We start from the raw sequence: 19,570 nt of genomic DNA, 5'->3' as shown, positions 1-19,570 counted from the left end.
ATTAAGGTTTAGGAATTAGAATTTATAGGTCCTATTTTTGATAAATGTTTTCTTAAAATCATTAGACCAGAACTATAGTTTCTAATTTAAAAACTAAAATGCAATAATTTTCCATATAGCCTGAAATTTTCCAAGATTATGACTCCCAAATGAAACAATTCTGTTAGGCCTCAGCATTCATAACCTTTGGTAAAGATCCCTTTTAGCTATTTTTTAGACCTGGTTTTTGCTTCTTTTTTCCTAGTGCAGTGATGGTGAACCTATGGCACCATTTGTCATTTGTCAGGGCACACGAGGCAACTATGGCACCTGAGCCATTTGTCAGGACACACGAGGTGCTGCCCTGTCAGTTGGCCAGCGCGCATGCGCGCGCTGGCCAGCTGATTCCACCCTTTTTTAAAGCCATTTTTCGTCCTCCCCAGGCTCCAGAGGCTTTATAGGAGCCTGGGGAAGGCGAAAAGAGCCTCCCCGCCCCACCGGAGGCCCTCCAGAGGCTTCAGGGACCATCCGGAGGCTTCCCTCACTTCCGGTTTGCTCAGAGGGTCGTTTTGAGCGCTCCGAAGGCTTCAGGGACCATCCGGAGGCTCCCCTGAAGACTTCGGAACGCTTAAAACGACCCTCCGATCAATCCGGAAGTCACTTCCGGTTTGCTCGGAGGGTCGTTTTAAGTGCTCCAAATCCGTCAGGGAAGCCTCCGGATGGTCCCTGAAGACTTCGGAACGCTTAAAACGACCCTCCGATCAATCCGGAAGTGACTTCTGGTTTGCTCGGAGGATCGTTTTAAGTGCTCCAAATGCGTCAGGGAAGCTTCCGGATGGTTCCTGAAGCCTTCAGAGCACTCAAAACGATCCTCTGAGCAAACCGGAAGTCTTCCGGTTTGCTCGGAGGGTCGTTTTAAGCGTTCCGAAGGCTTTAGGGAAGCCTCTGGACGGTCCCTGAAGCCTCCGGAGGGCCTCCGGGGGGGGGGGGGCGTGGGAGGCTCTTTTCGCCCTCCCCAGGCTCCTATAAAGCCTCTGGAGCCTGGGGAGGGCGAAAAAAACATGTCAAAATGGGGGGGGGGTCGTGCCTGTTGTGCGCGCATGCGCATTGGGGGTCGAGCATTGCATTATGGGTGCAGCACGCCCGCACACGACCCCCCCTACGCTCCCCCATTTGTGGCACGCGAGCCAAAAAAAGGTTCGCCATCGTTGTCCTAGAGTCAGTTTTTGCATTTAGTGTAAGGTCATGCTAATACATCCCAAAACAACATTCACCTTTTTAGGAGCTGCAATATGCTGCTGGCACATGTTCAACTTATTATCTAGTAAAACACTCAGCTCCTGCAAAGCTAGGCCTCTCTATCTTATATTTGTTTCATTTTTCTTACCCAAATGTTAAACACTACATTGTTCCCTTTAAATTTTATTTCAGTTAACTACTCAAGTCTGTCTAGATCTTTTTGAATTCTCTTTCTCTTCTAAAATGTTTGCCACGTCTCCTAGTTTGTACTGTATTATATGTAAGTTTGGTAATTATCCCCAGTCTCATTATCCACTTCATTAATAAAAATGTTGAATGGGACACAACCCAGGATATTGCTGTGGTACTCCACAATAAAGGCATTTATAAACATTCTCATTTAGGCAATTATGAATCAATCTAACAGATTTATCAACAGATCAGAATAAAGATTTATCAAGCCTTACTGAACTATAACGAAGACCTGGTACTTTAATTTCAGCTTATAAAGAGCTCCAATCAGAGCTATGACACAAGTAACTCCACAGTGAATATGTACTAGATAAACTGAAGCTTGCCAGCAGAAGTCAACAATGTAACCACACAAGCAGTGGGCAAAGGATCCAAAGGTGAACAAAGTTTATTATTAGCATACTAAAAACACTACCCTAAATAATTAGACAATATATAGATCATGCTAAGATTATGGGATGGAACATGCTACAGGTGATTGTACATGTAAGTAAACCCAGGAAGTGGCAAATAATCAATGAATGAAATTGTAACCTTGTGCAAGGTAACACAAGTCTAATGTAAGCCCGATTCAGAGCCTCTTTTTTTCTGCTGAAATGTCAGCAGAGGTGCCCCTTTGCTGCTGCATGGAAAAAAAGTGTTTGAATTTCTCTTTTCTTGACTCTAGAAATAATTGACCCATTTGTGCCAGGTAAAGGAACTCAGGGTTGGCCCTTGGCCATCAATAGAAATATCATTCATTGGTTATTCGCAACTTCCTAGGTTTACTTACTGCAGGAATATCTAATATGTCAAAAGTGAAATTTTTATGTTCAATAAAAGCAATGTTATTACACTAACATGTTTCACTTTGCTTTGGGATATAATCAAGAAGCATGTAGAAGCTGTGGCTGGGGCTTTGTACAGATTGAAAAGGGTGTTGGAAGAATATCTGGAGGACAGTGAAGATGATGTACTGAAGCATGCATAAAAAGCAAGAATTGAGAAGACAGCAAGGCTTTACTTGGAACAGCTTACATCCTGCAATGATAGCTTCAACACCATCAAAAAAGAATATCTGCTTATCCCAGGTTCACTGGATAGGTGGATGAAAATGCCAAATCCAGTCTAAACATCTGGCTGCTTGTACAACCAACATAAAAATGCCAATTCCAATCTGAACATCTACTGATTGTACAATGAACCATAGTAGTAGTAGTAAATGTAGGAAACAAAGGTATGGCATTAAGAGTCAAAAAACTTTTATTAACTTGTATAAATTTCACTATCTAAATTGTATCCTACAAAAGCACAAAAAAATACAAAGTACCTTTTTCTCCAAAAACGTATAACTGATATTGACATAGTATACCTTTCATAGGGTTTTTTGTACCTAAATATTTATACAAGCCATTAATTCTACAATTAATGAAGACATTCTAGAAATTCAGAATCCATTGTTTGCTTTTTCCTCTTCTCTAATTTTCACAGATGGCAACCGTGTACCTTGTTATAAGTAAAAACATTCAATTACCCAATAAATAGTGGTTGTGTCCTCTCACACTGGTAACCAAGAAAAACAAACAATGAAAATGCTAAGAAGGAAACAAAAATATCAGAATGTATTCTCTCCAGAGCCTAAACCCAGATGAGCAGGGATTGATGCTCAACAATCAAACAGAAAATAATACCTTAAATAAGGAATTACCAAGGACAAAAACAAATCCCCACCAATACTGGCAAAGCACGCTACTATATATAAATAAGGAGTAAACCTTGTACTCGTTCTTCAACTAGGATGTTACCTAGTCAGGTAATGAAATGTCTGCAAACAAACAACCATGTTCAGAGAGCCACCAAGGATTCCACAGCTTCATATTAATTGTGAGAGAGATTTGTGTGCATTTTTATCTTCAATTATCACTATTAATAATGAACAGACCAAACCAGGTAAACATACGGAAATGCTTTTAACAAAGATAGTTCTCTCTGAAACTTAGTTTGCAGTTTTGTTTTAGTTTAGTGTAGTTTATATTTTTTGCCAAATCCGTTTAACTTGAAGATACCATATTTTTCAGAGTATAAGATGCACCAAGGTTTTGAAGAGGCAAACTTTAAAAAAAGTAGATAGGTAGATAGAGAGATAAGAGTGGGAGAGAAATACAGTAGGTAGGTAGGGAGAGAGAGAGAGCAGGTAGATAAAGTGAGAGAGAGAGAGAGAGAGAGAGAGAGAGAGAGAGAGAGAGAGAGAGAGAGAGAGAGAGAAAGGGCGTTGGTACTTACCTGATACGCCTCTTCTCATAGTGGGGGAGGAGTATCCAGACTGGGTTAACCTTGTCCTCTCACTGATTGGACTGAGTCAGATAAGCTCTTTGGGAGCTTATCACTGGTCACCAGGTACTACCCAATTATCGGCAAAGAACTCTATCCGACTCGTTGTACCATTCACTCCAGACTTCTTAAAACATATATTATCTTTTATTGTATCAAACAACATAACTTAAAAACGTCAACATAACACTTTATCAACATAACATTGTCAGGGAGGGGCTGGATACTCCTCCCCCACTATTAGAAGAGGTGTATCAGGTAAGTACCAACGCCCTTTCTCCATAGTGAGGGGGAGGAGTATCCAGACTGGGACGTACCAAAGCCTACACGTCCCTAGGGAGGGAGACCCCTGAGGCACATGGCCCCCCCAACTCATGCCTGGTGAGGCGTGACCCTCACCCTATGGACCGCTTGCAACACCCTGCAGCCGAAAGAGGCCTCTGCCAAAGCAAAGGAGTCCAGTTTATAGTTTCTTACAAAAGGGGAAGGGGAAGCCCACGTGGCTGCCCTGCAGATTTCGGCCAAGGAAGCCTGCGTGGCCCAGGCCGTAGAAGTGGCTGCGCTCCACGTGGAATGAGCAGTGATGCGGCCTGGCGTAGACAGGCCCTGTGACTGATAGGCAGTGGCAATACAGGATCGCAACCATCTGCCTATGGTTGTGGAGGTCACGTTTTTCCCCAGAGTCCCCGGCTGGAAGGAAACGAACAGGGCTTCGGATTTCCTGCTTGGCCTGGTTCTCCTGAGGTAAATCCTCAGAGCTCTCCTTACATCCAGAGTGTGCCACTTCTTCTCTAATGGGTGAGAAAGGTCTGGACAGAAGTTGGGCAAGATCAGTTCCTGTGCTCGATGGAAGCAGGTACACACCTTGGGGATGAAGGATGGATCCAACCGCAACACCACTCTGTCCTGATGGAACACGCAGAGATCTTCCCTGGTGGACAGCGCTTGCAGTTCGGATATCCTTCTGGCGGAGGGGATAGCCACCAGGAAGGCCACCTTAAGGGTCAGGAACTTAAGGGAAACAGTGCTTAAAGGCTCAAAAGGAGCACCTGTCAGAGCATCCAGTACCCTGTGCAAATCCCAGGACGGGTACCTGTGTACTGTGGGCGGTTTGAGATTGAAAGCCCCCTTAAGGAATTGCTTGACCATGGGGTGGCGAGTCAAGCTCTGGTTCCTGCCACACAGGAAAATTGATGAAATGGCTGAAACCTGCCTCCTGATCATGTTGGGAGCCAGCCCCCTATCCAGGCTCGCCTGGAGAAATTCCAAGACCTGTGGCACCCTGGTCTGGATGGGATCGTGCCCCCGGGAGCTGCACCATGAGGAGAACGCACGCCATGTGGCACCGTAGATGCGCTCCGTTGAGGGTCTGAGGGCGGCCTGGATGGTTTGTATCACCCTGTGGGAGCAGAGGTCTTTCCTCAGGATGCTCCGCTCAAGCACCAGGCGGTCAGCTGGAGCCATTGAGGGTCTGGGTGCTCCAGAGACCCCTGGCTGAGGAATATCTTCTCCTGGGGAATTCTCCAGGGCCTCTCCACTGACAGAGACCTGAGATCCGCAAACCACGACCTGCGGGGCCAGTGAGGGGCCAACAGAACCACTTCCGCCCTCTCTTGCAGGACCTTCCATATGACCTTGGGGATCAGGGGTAAAGGCGGGAAGGTATACAGTAGACCCCTGGGCCAGGGGTACTGGAGAGCATCCGCCCCTTCCACTCCCCCCCCCATGTCCATTACCTGGAGAAGAACCTCGGGAGCTGGGCGTTGAGAGGAGTGGCGAAGAGGTCGACCTCCGGGAGTCCGAAGCGCTCCACCACCTCTTTGAAGATCGCCAGCTGCAGCCTCCACTCCATGTTGTCCATTTCGGCCCGGCTGAGCCTGTCAGCTCTGGTGTTGTCCACCCCCACTATGTGCTCTGCCCTCAGAGACCGGAGGTTCCTTTCAGCCCACAGCCCCAGACGCCTGGCTTCCTGCATGAGAGCCCTCAATCTGGTGTCCCCCCCGTCTGTTTATGTGGGCCTTGGTGGTGATATTGTCTGTGAGGACTAATATGTGATGGCCCCTGACTGAGCGATGGAAGTGTAAAAAGGCCAGGCAGACCACCCTGAGCTTCAGCCAGTTGATGCTGTGAGTCTCCTCCGCCTGAGACCAGTGTCCTTGCGCCATCTGAGCCTGCAGATTTGCACCCCACCTGCTCAGACTGGCATCCGTAGTTACCGTTATGTGGTATGGTGTCCAAAAGGTCTTGCCCTTTGTGATCGCCGGGGACTTCCACCAAGACAGGGACCAAACTAGGTAACATCATCAGTGCTGGGAGGTAGTGGGGTTTGTGGATGGAAGAGAAGGATAAGAGGAGGAGGACTGTGGAGTCCTCGATGCTCTCTGAGCTTGGTAGTTTTCTTGCTGACATTTCATTATGCAACTAGGTAACATCATCAGTGCTAGAAGGGTTTGTGGATGGAAGAGAAGGATAAGAGGGCATGAAGCGAACTCTGCTGGAAGAAGTACTTTGGACTGAGAGCAGCTCATGCGCCTCCGCTGGAAAGGCAAAGGAACCATTGGAGGACTCTGGTGTGGAGGCGAGCCCACGGGATGCCGCCAATTGCTGAGACCATAGTACCCAGAAGTTTGGAAAGGATGGCTAAGGATAACCTGTGCTCCCTGGCTACCAAGGTGGCTAGCTGCGTGAGGGCTATCTGTCTTTCTGGTGACAGATAGACCGTGCCCGTCTGGGTATCTATTAGGGCCCCTAGGTGGATCAGGCTAGTAGAGGGGTGGAGGTGGCTCTTGGCCATGTTCACCGAAAACCCGTGGTCTCTCAGGACTGTCATGGTGATATCTAAGTCCCTTAGGGCACCCTCAAAGGAAGATGACAGTTAACAGGTCATCTAGGTAACATTGAATGCGTACCGGTACCTGTCTCAGGCGTGCTGCCAGAGCCGCCATGACCTTAGTGAATACCCTCAGGGCTGAAGGCAGCCCAAAGGGCAGGGCCCGGTACTGAAAGTGGTGCCCCAGGTAGCAGAACCTGAGATATCTACGGTGCTCCCTGGCAATGGGAAGGCCTCCGTGAGGTCTATGGATGTTAGAAGGTCCCCCTGTCTAATCCCTTCCAATATGGAGTGCAGAGTGCATCTTGAACCTCCCATATCGGATATAGCGATTCAGGCGCTTCAGATCCAGGATCGCCTGATCGCCAGCACCCCAAAGCCTTGGGGATGACAAAAAGGATGGAGTAGTGTCCCTGCCCCTGCTGCTCTGGAGGCACGAGCTGAATGGCCCTAATCTCCAACAGGTGCTGGACGGCCTCCTGCATCAGCAGCTTCCGGGTTGGGTTGTTAGAGACCGGACATATCCAGAAGAAACTCGGGCGGTTGGACAGAAACTCTAACGAAAGGCCATGTCTGATGGTATCCTGCACCCACTTATCGGAGGAGGAGAGGTCCCAGCGGTCGGCGAAGTACGCCAAGCGCACCCCGAGGGGAGGAGCTGGACCTAGACTTAGTTTTTGCAGAAGGAGCGCCCCCCTCCGCCTCCTCGAAAGGGCCGCTTTTGCTGCCTGCCTCTCTGTTGCCTGTCTGGGTATCTCTGCCTGGCAGAAAATTCCCCCTGGTACTGCCTGTTCTCTGAGTACCCCGCCTCTGATCCCCTAAAGGAGTCCTGACCCCGAAAGAAGGAGCCAGAGTCTTGACCTCGGGAGTAGGAGCGTCTGGGGTACGGTGCGGTCCTGAAGCTGCCCTTCTTTGGGGTGGTGGGAAGGACCTTCCTCTTGTCCTTGTTCTTGATTAGGAACGGCTCCAGTGCTCGTCCGAAAAGGGCGTCTCCTGTGAAGGGAGCTGATGCGAATCGCCACTTGTGACAGACATCTGCCTGCCAGTGTCATAGCCACAGTAGTCTGCGGGAAGCCACCGAAGAACCGATTGCCCTGGAGGCAAACCTGGCTGCAGCTAGGGTGGCATCCGACGAAAACTGGATGGCCGCCACCAGCTTGTTGATGTTCTGATGGGCTCGGACATCTGTTATAGGTGTGCGTTGCTGCAGCTCCTGCAGCCACAGCAAGGAAGAACGGTTGATGAAAGAGGCTGTGGTGGCTGCTTTCACCGCCCAGGCAGCCCCGATGAACCCTCTGCAAGGTGAGGTCTGCCTTCTTGTCCTCCAACTTTAGGGCATCTTCTGGTTCCCCTGGCAGGTTGGTAGTTGTGTGCAGAGCCACAACCGGAGCGTCGATGGAGGGTTGTGCCAACGTCTTCGCCATCTCCTGGTCCACGTTAAAGAAGACCCTTCTGTGGATAAAGGCGAAGGGCCCGCAGTGGGGGATGCCCACTGGTGCTTGACCAGGTCAAGGAAGGCCTTGGGCGTAGGTATCGTGTCCACCTCGATGGTCTGCTTATCAAAAATGTTCTCCGCTGAGAAGCCCTGGCGTGGAGGTGGAGCCTCTGTAGCTTTGCTGCTGTCTTGGCCTTGAAAAGCAGAGATTTGAACAGTGAAGGCTGGAACAACGCGGTGAATGTAGGCTTGGGAGGCGGCATGCCTTCATCATCTGATAGCTTGCTCTCCCTGATCTCTCCCTCCTCACTTTTCAGGTCGCTGTCCTCCTGGGATGAGGCTGAGGCACTGGGAAAGTCTTCCTCCTGAACATCCAGGTAGTCAGGAGCCCTGGGAGGGGAAGGAGGGGCCCCCTGTAGCTGTTGGAATGCCGCTGCCATGCATTGCTGAAAGGCCCTCATCGTCTCCTGGAAATTGGGTGCCCCTATGGGAGGGGACTATCCCATGCTTCCCTGTGCTGGAGGAATGCCCAGACCTGGAGATCCTGTGGGCAGGGCTGCTCCCACTGCAGAAAGGGAGGGGGATTGTCCCCCCCTGAGCAGGGCCCCAAAGGCCAGAGGTGTCTATAGGGATCCTAGCCTGCATTGCTGGGTTCTCCTCTGTGGCTCCCATGTGGGAGGGAGTCCCTGGAGCCTGCCCCTCTGTGCCCATGCCTGGGGTGCTCTTGTGGCCACTTGCCTTTTTGCAGAGCCTTTCCAACGTCTGATGCCTTTGCCTCTCGTACTTGGAGGGAAGCTTGGGAGGTTTCTGCCCTCCGTTCCCTTGGATCTGCCCTGGGGGAGAGGTGCTTCTGTTTAGACTTAGCCTTTCCTCCCCCCCTTCTATGGGCAGTCTCTGGGAAGGCCACTGACCTGGTTGAATGCTCTTCTGCCCCTCCGGTGGGGCTGCTGGCTGGATTAGCAGCTGCCTGGCTTCCTGCTTCCTCCGAGCTGCTGGGCGCCGCCATCTTGGACCACGTGGGTCCTCCCGGCCTCAAAATGGCGCCGTGTGGCTTAGAAGAAAGGGCGCGACTTTTAAAAGTGCTCACCTAGCTGCTGGGGCTTTCCGGAGCTGACGCGCGCCCTTGCTGCTGGATTCCTGCCTCCTGCCGATGCTGCTGTGGCCAGGGATTTCCTCTTCGGTTTGTGTGCTGGACCCGTCCCCCTCTTGGTTAGTTTCAGCTTCCCAGGAGGTGACATGAGGCGATTACCAACGCTTCATTGAGAGAGGGGTTCTTTCCCACTGCCTTGAAGGAGGTGGTGATGAGGCCCCTCCTTAAGAAGCCTTCCCTGGACCCAGCTTCTTTGGCCAACTATTGTCCGGTCTCCAACCTTCGCTTTGTAGCAAAGGTTGTCGAGAGCGTGATAGCACGTCAGCTTCCCCAGTACCTGGATGAAGCTGTCTACCTGGATCCGTTTCAGTCGGGTTTCAGGCCCGGGTACAGCACGGAGACGGCATTGGTCGATGATCTCTGGCGGGCGTGGGACAGGGGCTGCTCCTCTGTCCTGGTCCTATTAGACCTCTCGGCAGCTTTCGATACCATCGACCATGGTATCCTACTGCGACGACTTGGGGGGTTGGGAGTGGGGGACACCGTTTTACGGTGGTTCTCCTCCTACCTGTCGGATCGGTCACAGTTCGTGTTGACTGGAGGGCAGGGATCAACCCCCAGGCGCGTCACTTGTGGGGTGCCCCAGGGGTCGGTTCTCTCACCCCTCCTGTTCAACATATATATGAAACCACTGGGCGAGATCATCCGTGGTTTTGGGGTATGGTATCATCAATATGCTGATGATACCCAACTTTTCATCTCTACCCCAAACCACCCAAACAATGCCCTCGATGTGATGTCCCAATGCCTGGAGGCTGTGCGGATCTGGATGGGGAGGAACAGGCTCAGGCTCAATCCCTCCAAGACTGAGTGGCTGTGGTTTCCATCATCCCGATTTGTGCATCTTGTCCCATCTTTGATGGTAGGGGGAGAAATTTTAGCCCCCTCAGAGAGGGCCCGCAATCTGGGAGTCTTAGTTTAGAAGAACACCTGATGGCAGTGACCAGGGGGGCGTTTTACCAGGTTCGCCTGGTACGACAGTTGCGCCCCTTCCTGGATCGGGATGCTCTGTGCACAGTCACTCATGCCCTCGTCCTTTCTCGCCTGGACTACTGCAACGCTCACTACATGGGGCTGCCCTTGAAGAGCACCCAGAGGCTTCAGCTGGTCCAGAATGCGTCCGCGTGTTATCATGGGGGTACCTAGGTACTCCCATGTTACACCCCTTTTAGGCGTCCTACACTGGTTGCCGGTTGTTTTCTGGGTGCGATTCAAGGTATTAATTATGACCTTTAAAGCGCATCCCTGGCTTAGGCCCATGGTACCTGCGAGACCACCTAATGCCACCAGTAGCCTCTCACCGTCCAGTACGATCCCACAGAGTTGGCCTCCTCAGGGTGCCGTCGGCCAGACAGTGTCGGCTGATGACCCCCAGGGGGAGAGCCTTCTCTGTGGGAGCACCTTCCCTCTGGAATGAGCTGCCCCCGGAGCTTCGCATAATCCCTGACCTCCGGTCCTTCCGATGCGCCCTAAAAAGTTAGCTTTTCCAGCAAGCCGGCCTGGCCTGTTAATTTTATCTAATTTTTAAAATGTTATTGTCATATTAATTGGGTTTGTTTTTTGGGATATTTATCTAATTTCCTTTCAACTTTTGTGATATGTGTTTTTTAATGTTGTACGCCGCCCTGAGTCCTTTGGGAGAAGGGCGGCATATAAATCCAATAAAACAAACAAACAAACAAGATGGCGAGTGAGACCTCATTGAAACGTCACCAAGATACTCTCAATCTTACGCGGGAAAAAAACTGAATATGCCAAGACCTGCATACCTGTGCCCATGAAAATCTACGAAAACATTATATATATATATATATGTATGTATGTATGTATGTATGCATATATATATCTATATATATACACACACATATATGTTTTCTGAGGTTTTCGCGGGTGTTTGTATGTACAACCAGGCCCCCACCCAAACAGAACACGCCCCCATCCAATCAGAGCACAGCCAAACTCCCATCCAATCAGAGCACAGCCAAGCCCCCTACCAATCAGAATACACCTCCACCCAATCAGAATGCAGCCAAGCTCCCACCCAATCAGCACAAACCCCCACTGGCAGTTAAAAAGAGGAACCGGCTGAGATCTCACATTGCTCCTGGAAGCACCAAGCTGGAAGCACCAGCCTGAAGATGATGAATGAGACTTCATTGAAACGTCATGAATATACTTCCAATTCTATGCGGGAGAAAACCCGAACAACCAAAGACGTTCATATACATATACATATACATATACATATACATATACATATACATATACATATATATATATATATATATACATACATACATACATATACATACACACACACACCATAATTACACTCATAATGTAAAATGATTTAAATTTTAAAATTCAGCATTTCAGTATGTCAGTTTAAAAAAATATTTTTAGCCACTTAAAACAGATCTTTCTATTGTTTTGCATTTTCAACCAAGTCACTTAAATATTTAAGAAAAAGAAGCAGATATCTCTTTATTGATTAAAGCATTACAGTATAACTATCCAATAAGCACTGAAGGTGTCCAGAAACAGAACTGTCAATATTTGTTGGTAACTAGAGAGTGAATTCCTAGAGATGATATTTCCACAAAAAGAGCAAGGAAGGACTGAGAAAGAAAAAGATTATTATCCTCCATGTCCAGTTCTCTAATCAAGGAGAGAAGCAATTTAGAACTGAGGAGAAACTTCCTGACAGTTATAACAATTAATCAGTGGAACAGCTTGCCTCCAGAAGTTGTGAATGCCCCAACACTGGAAGTCTTTAAGAAGATGTTGGATAGCCATTTGTCTGAAATGGTATAGGGTTTCCTGCCTAGGCAGGGGGTTGGACTAGAAGACCTCCAAGGTCCCTTACAACTCTACTATTGTATTGTATTGTATTGCATCTTTAGATAGATAGGAAACCCAAGGCCCAAGTTTCTGCAATCAACAGGATACATCTTTAAACATCCTGAATAATTGTGCTGAAACTTAGGTAATCAACCAAAGGACTAAAATGGCACCTTGCTTTTGAATATGAAGACATTTTTGTTGGAACACAAACAATAAAGTACAAAAGGATATAATTCCTCTCTCAAAAAACCTTTAGATTCTAAAAAAAAAAAAACCAGATTTTTTCATTTCATAGCAAATAGCTTTCAAATCATCTTCAATGAATTCTTAATCTTCCTGTTAATTCAATGCTAGGCAGATGATTGGAAAAACTTTAATCATGCAAATTACACTACAATCATGCAAATTATTGGCAACATTTTTGGCAGTAGTTTCTACTGCTTCTGCCTAGAGTTGAGTGATTGGTCCAAAGTCATCCAGCTAGTTGTTCTTAAACTAGAACTCAGTCTCCTGATTTCTACTTAAATGCCCTATAAGCACATCATCAAACCTAGGCTAGATAAGAAAATTAAAAAAAACACTAATACTATAGGGCATGTATTGCCCTATAACAGTTAATTGTTATGTGTATTTATGATTGAAGGTTAGTAAGGCAGACAAAATGAAAAGTGGATGAACATAACCCAGGGAAAAAAATGGAATGATGGTAAATGGAGACTTCTGGGTGTTGAAGTCCACAAGTCTTAAATTTGCCAAGTTTGAAGACCTCTGGTATATACTATGCTACCACTACCCACTCTTATATTTTAGTTTCCAGTGGGTCACTTTTAGATCACACTGTTCCATTAAGCTAACTTTAAGCAACTCGCAAGATGGCCAATTGAAAAAATACAATCTGTACAATACTTCCCGTCTCAAAAGCTACACTGACACTCGTATTATTACCGCGGTCCGTCTTTTATGCCATTGAAATGCACCCCAATCGGTGTGCACCCCAAATAAGGCCAGGTCAACTCATGCACTCGTGGACGAATTGCAAGTCTGTTCTCTGCAGGTGTGATCTGAAGCATTTTCTACCGTATTCAACGGAAGCACAAGAATCCGATCCCTTGCTTTCTGCCACGGAAACAAAATGCAAAACTCTTGCTGGGCCTAGACATAAATCACGCTGGACTCAGATATGCGGCGCTCTTTACCTAGGGCCAAGCGATTGCCGCGATGCCCTCAAGCAACGAAAAGGCTCCGAAGAGTTGCAAGTTAACTGTCAACTTATGAATTAAGGGCCTAGCAAGAGCATCTGCGGATCAGAGGCCCCGCCCCCCCCGCCCCCAAACTCCATTGTGCGCTTCCCTCGAGAAGGAAGGAAACGGTATAAGGCCTAAGGTGGGAAAGCCCGGGAAACGAAACCACCTCCCGGAGGGCCTTGGCTGCCTTTCCCACTGGACCACGGGGCTCACCAATCCGCCGGCAGCGTTGGCGTCCTGCCCCGGCTGCTACTAGGAGCACTGGCCGAAACCTGGGGGAGGTCCTCGGTGTCTCTTGCGGGACTGTCGCTGCCACCGTCATGACTCTTCTCCGCAGGCTTTGAGAAAAACGTGAGGAGGCTGCTTTGGCGGGACATGGCGGCGGCTGGGAAAAAAGAAAGGAAAACCCAGCAGCCAAAGCCGGGAAGACGATGCAAGCGGTTCTGCGCCTCCTCCTCCTCTTCCTCCGTCACGCTGGCTGAGCAACGCGCGAAATCTGGGTCCCCGCCCCCTCAGCTCCGAGGGGACCCTCCCAGCGCAATTCCGGCCTAAGAAAGAGCCCGCCTTTTGCCCTACTTAGAAGCGTGGCGCCGCTGTTGCAAGCCGAGCGAGCGGGAAAGGATCCTTTTGAGGGCTTCTCGCCAAAAGAGCCTTCTCTAGCTATGCTGGAATCGAAGGACTCTTTTAGTAACGGAGAGCCGGGAAAAACGAGCCCTTCCGGGTTAGGAATAATTAGCTTCTCGTTGGATTGGTCTACACAGCTCTCATAGTCTGCCTTCCCGCCTGCATGGGCCAGAATGGCGAGCGTTGTAGATCATTTCGCCCAATAGAAGCAAAACAGCGCAGCGGCAAAATGCATTCCGGGCCCCTATTTTTACCGCCGGAAGGAAGCAGAATAGGAGTTCTGTTCTAAAGCAGCGAGGTGGGGAAGGAGCTCCTTTGGTGCCAGTCTCTGGTCTTTTTATAGTTATTTTGATGACAGTTTGTTGCCTCCACACAAAAAGGCTTCCATCAACAGAAAGCAACAGATTGTAATGTGCATTTAAGCACACACATCAAACACTAATTTTAGCCCCACCCTGCTTTCTTTTAACTGTCGTATACATTAACATACATGAAATGCGTGTTCAAGTGTTAAATACCGCTTTATAATGCCTTGGTAATGCCACACTTGCAATACAGCATTCAGTTTTGGTCGCCACGATGTAAAAAATGATGTGGAGACTCTAGAAAAAGTGCAGAGAAGAGCAACAAAGTTGATTAGGGGACTAGAGGCTAAAACATGAAGAACGGTTGAAGGAACTGGGTATGTCTAGTTTAATGAAAAGAAGGACTAGGGGAGACATGATAGCAGTGTTCCAATATCTCAGGGGTTGCCACAAAGAAGAGGGAGTCAAACTATTCTCCAAAGCACCTGAGGGTAGACCAAGAAGCAATGGGTGGAAATGAATCAAGGAGAGAAGCAACACAGCAAGAACTGAGGAGAAATTTCCTGACATTTAGAACAATTAATCAATGGAACAACTTGCCTCCGGAAGTTGTAAATGCTCCAACATTAGAAGTTTTTAAGAAGAGATTGGATAAACGTTTCTCTGAAGTGATATAGGGTTTCCTGCCTAGGCAGGGGGTTGGACTAGAAGACCTCCAAGGCCCCAAGTCATTGTTGTCTTCTCCTCCTCCTCCTCTCCTCCTCCTCCTCCTTATGTGGTTAGTTTTTGATGAGATTCACAGCCTTTGGGACTGGTTGGTAGCTCAACAGCTCGAGTCCTAACCAAGGACCTAGGAACTGTTAACGTCGGAGGATATAAGTTGTTCCAAGTAGGGTGATTTTTTGTAGAATCTGAATTTCAAGTCAGGTAAATTTAGAATTTTCAAATAGTGAGGTAGTCCTTTAGGTATTGCTCCAAGGGCTCCAATTATTATTATTGTTGTTGTTATTGTTATTATTGTTATTATTACATCCATCTTTCCCAAAAGAATCTTAAAATAAATACAAACACCATTATATTATCTTCCAGATAGGCAAAGGTTGCATGGCAAAATATTTTAGCATCATTGGAACCCAATTCCAGGGCTGTGGAAAATATTGTCATTGTTCTTCATCCAAGGAGCTGTTGGAGTAAGACATGACATAAAGTGAATCAGGATATAAAAGTAAGACATGACAGGAAGAAGGAATGAAAACTTGCTTTTGAAACATGTACAAGAACAGGAAATGTTAAAAGCCAAACTGCAAGTTCAGCCACAGTTCACACATATGAGTCAAGAGTACAGCTAGCTACAAAAAGTTACTGGAAAACATAGGCAAGATATTTAGTAACAGGAACTATGAACCCATCAACACTGTTCTGCTGCTTTTGAAAGATATATAAGAACTGGTTCCGGTTCCGGCTGCGGTTCGCGACGGGCATGCCTTGCTCGCCCCACGCGCTCCTGGTGGGCTCCCCTTTGATTGGGGGGGCACAGGAAGCCTTGTAGGGGCTCCTGCCGAGGGGGCAGCTTAGCGGGGGACCCCCCTGTGTCGGCGGCGGCCGGGGGGGCTCCCTGCATCACCCTAGGCATTGGGAGGCAAAAGGGGAACTGGAAAAACTGGAACTTTTGGAGGAGGGGACGGCTGAGATGAGGGGGGAGGTGAAGGGGGTTCAGAGAGGAAACCAACAACTTGAGAACCATCAGATAAAAATGGAATTTGAAAGGATGTCTTTTTTTCTCAGATTTCAAAATGTAATTGAGGCTGATGATGAAGATCTGAGGGATATTATGACAAATTTACTGGCTGAATATATTAAAAAAGACAGACAACAAATGGGGTGGGACATTGACCTGGTTTATAGGGTAAACTCAGCATATGCCAGAACACACAACGTTCCAAGGGAGGTTCACATTAAATTTCTCAGAAAGACTACAAGAGATGAGATTCTGAGTGCACAAAGGGGGCAAGCATTAAAATACAAGGATAGAGAAATAGCCATTCTGAAACAAATCCCAAAGAAAGTTAGAGTTAAAAGAAAAAACTATTCGCTTCTAGCGAAGAAATTATACTGAGGCAGCAGGTAGATAACCCCCTTACCTGATGGGTATAGGAGCCCCCCACACTCCTTGATAAAAGGCTCAATTAAGTCTGCATATTAAAAGGACTTCTGTAGCTTGCTTAGGAAGTATTACAAATCTTACTGAAACATAAGTTGCAACATGCTTCACGAGTTGGGCACAGGAGGAAACAGATTGGGTAAGATATGAAACTGCCATTTAGCGTATTAATAAACCTTAGTATTGAGAGATTGCTAATGCTAACTTTTTCACTTCTCTTTCTGTAATCTTCCAAAAGTACATTTCCAACATATTACTGTAAAATGTGCAATAATGATGAATCCAATATGTAAACTCCCCTCGCACCTCCTTTTCCTTGGAAGAACACGCCTGTGTAAACCCCCTGAATCCAGGTGGGTATAAAACCCCTGTCCTGGGCCTACCCAGGGCAGTTCAGACTTTGCTGTGTTAACGCTCTGAACTCTGATGCATCAATAAACCTGTTTTCTCTTGCACCTTGTGGTCTCACGTCCCATCTCTGGCTGATTGAGGTTCATCGCCCCAGTTTGCCGCAACAATACCAGAAAGGGGTGTGGTTCAGATGGCTTATGCCAGAAGGTATGCTAATATTCTGGGAGGACACGAGAGTTAGAATCAATACAACTATGGAGGCTGAGGCCTTCATGGAAAAAAACAAAGTCCTCCTAGATAAACCTGATGACACTACACGGGACATACAGGACACGGGAGGTGCCGGAGCTCTGCTGGAGGGGGGAGAAGAGGCAACATCGAGAAAACTCAGATCACAAAAATGAACTAGAAAATCTGTTTGATATAAAATGATTGAAATTATTTGAAGATAAAAGTTTACATGCTGACAAAATACTACTAAGTAGCAACAATTTAATGTATTAATAAATGAAAGTTATGAGAATGGGGGGGAGGGCCATTTCCTGCATAATGTAACTGTCAAAATTTGTAACTTTATCCACCATCCCTTTCCCTGATTATTTTTTTCAAAACTAATAAAATTTTGTTAAAAAAAAAATAAAGATATATAAGAACTGTTTTTTCTATAAGTTGCTGTTTAGATGTCTGTTCTGGCTCTCTTGCTCTGAACCTTTGCACAAATAAAATGCTCCTTTTGATTCCAAAGCCTGAGTCCCTTAATTTTCTGCAACAGGAGAACATCTGTAAGGGAACATTTGCAATTCTTTTTTTATTTTCACTATTTACTATTGTTGGAAGAAATATCCCTCTGGTTCAGTTCCAAGCTGGGAGAAAGAAGTTGGAAACAACATGGAAGCTGATTGGAAAGATGGTTTATTGATGAAGCAGAACCACCAACCATGTGTGATTCTGGGCAACTGACAAAATTGAGTTGAGAGTGGGGAGTTTTATACCTTCTTTGGGCTTTGTATTTGAGCTTCCTGTTCCTGTGCAAGAACATGTCCTTTAATATTCTATTGGCTGTTGTCAGATTCCTATGGAGTCATGTAGAGGTTATGTAGCGGTCATAGCTGGCTCAATAGGCAAAAGAAGAAATGCAAGTCCTAGGTCTGAGCTAATTTGATTGAATTTGGTTGACTGTTCTGGGGGTGTGCAATGAAGGGGCTTGTGTTCTGAAAGGGAGTTGGGCAATTCCTATTGTACCTTAATGGCTTTCGTTCTGTTTTGGATCTTGGGAGAGGGGCTGTGAAGGATCAGATGATGGAATATATGCACAGATGAGGCCCTGGGAATCAGAGGAAGGGTCATATGTGGTGATAAGACCCAGGTGTGGATGGAATGGACATGAGAGTGAGGAATATGAATTCCGATAAAACATTTTCTTTTGTCTTCATTGCCTTGACAATTAAGAACTTTGCTCCTTTCCTGTCTCTCACTGAAGAGGGAGGGGGGTCGTGAGATAGCTGCCTCAGATAAAACTGTTCTTTTATTCTGCTCTGCAATAGGAAGGAGGTGGGCTGCACATTAACAGTGAGACAAAAGTTAGCACCTTAAAACCACTAGCCAAGTAGTTAGGAACAAGAATAGCTCGCTTATAAGAAAACCCCCAAAACCCACATAGAGATGGCACACTTTGCAAGATACCTGTGATCTGGGGTGAAAAACAAGTGATGTGAAATCCAAATAACCAATCAATATTATCTGTTATACATGCATTATTAGGGGAAGAGCAAAGGGTTGAACGCGACCATCCCTTGACTATAAAAACTGCTATAAGATTCTACTCTTGGCCCTTGGTTAGCTTTTCAAACCAGGGTCCTTATATCTTGATACCAAAATAAAAGTACAATTCTACATCACACCTTGTGTCTGGTGACCTATCGACTTTGACACCAAGCAAGAGCCCAGTTATGGGGACAACAGTGCTTCTAATCCTACCTTTGTTCAGACTTTGCTGCTGGGAGTTTCAAAATATCCTGTCTTGAATGGATTACCAAATCTGAGTGGCTCCTCAGTTTCTGCTTAAAGGCAGGGAGACTGGGGCTGCTTCCTGCCTCTAAAAAGCATGTTTCTCCATTTCTCATTTAAGGACATATAATACTCTGCCTTTTTAATATTCCTCAAAATATTTCATTCTTCTAGGAGGCGGGGAGTCCCACACTATTTTTCTTTATATTCTGTTATGGTTTTTACTTTGTTCAAAAGTTCTTCAATACTTTTTTTTATAAAAAAGGAAGGAGCTGTGGATCTGCTTCTGACCCCTATAGAGGAGACAGCCCTTGCCAATGCATATATCAGATGAACAAGAATATTCCCTATTTCCCTCACTGGAAAGAAGGGAAATAGAAAACAAGGGATGGCTTGGATAGGAAATAAGTGCAAATATATATGGTTAATGTTCATTTAACAACCATAATTGGGACCAATAACTTCATTGCTAAGACACATGGTCATTAAGTTAAATATCACGTGACTACACCCGAGTTATGGTGTCAGCTTCATTGCAGTTATTAAGGGAATCACAGTTTCTTCATTGTTTTTGCTGGTTGGACTAGCTGTGAAACTCACACAGGATGATTGTGTAACTGCAGGACTCTGCAACTTTCATATATACATGCTGGTTGAAAAGAGCCCAAATCATGATCATGTGACTGAGGGGATACTGCAACAGCTATAAATTTGAGGATCAGTCATAAGTCTGTTTTTTCAGCCCTATCACAAATTTGAATGGTTACTTAGCAGTGCGGTTATTAAGCGAGGACTACTGTGTTTAACTCTGAACACAACTTAATCCATATCTCATCTAG

General features: G+C 46.7%; 1 protein-coding gene across 3 annotated transcripts in view; it reads right to left on the bottom strand.

Moving 5' to 3' along the window:
* The window catches only part of MSH6 (mutS homolog 6), a 37,925-nt gene extending 23,937 nt beyond the window's left edge, over positions 1-13,988 (bottom strand). Inside the window, exons 1-2 of one of the 3 annotated variants that reach the window (XM_081942348.1) lie at positions 13,860-13,988; positions 13,497-13,668 (exon numbers count right to left, since the gene is read on the bottom strand). In XM_081942348.1, coding sequence (XP_081798474.1) covers positions 13,497-13,660 — 164 coding nt within the window. In that variant the 5' untranslated portion in view covers positions 13,661-13,668; positions 13,860-13,988. Of the gene's footprint in view, positions 1-13,496; positions 13,812-13,859 lie in introns of those variants that run through there. The other 2 variants (XM_081942350.1, XM_081942349.1) reach the window with 2 other exon arrangements.
* Between the last annotated feature and the right edge of the window lie 5,582 nt (positions 13,989-19,570).

This window comes from Natrix helvetica, assembly GCF_964273705.1.
Source record: "Natrix helvetica genome assembly, chromosome: 2".
Taxonomy (NCBI): Eukaryota; Metazoa; Chordata; class Lepidosauria; order Squamata; family Natricidae; genus Natrix; species Natrix helvetica.
This window is presented reverse-complemented; position numbering and strand designations above follow the sequence as displayed.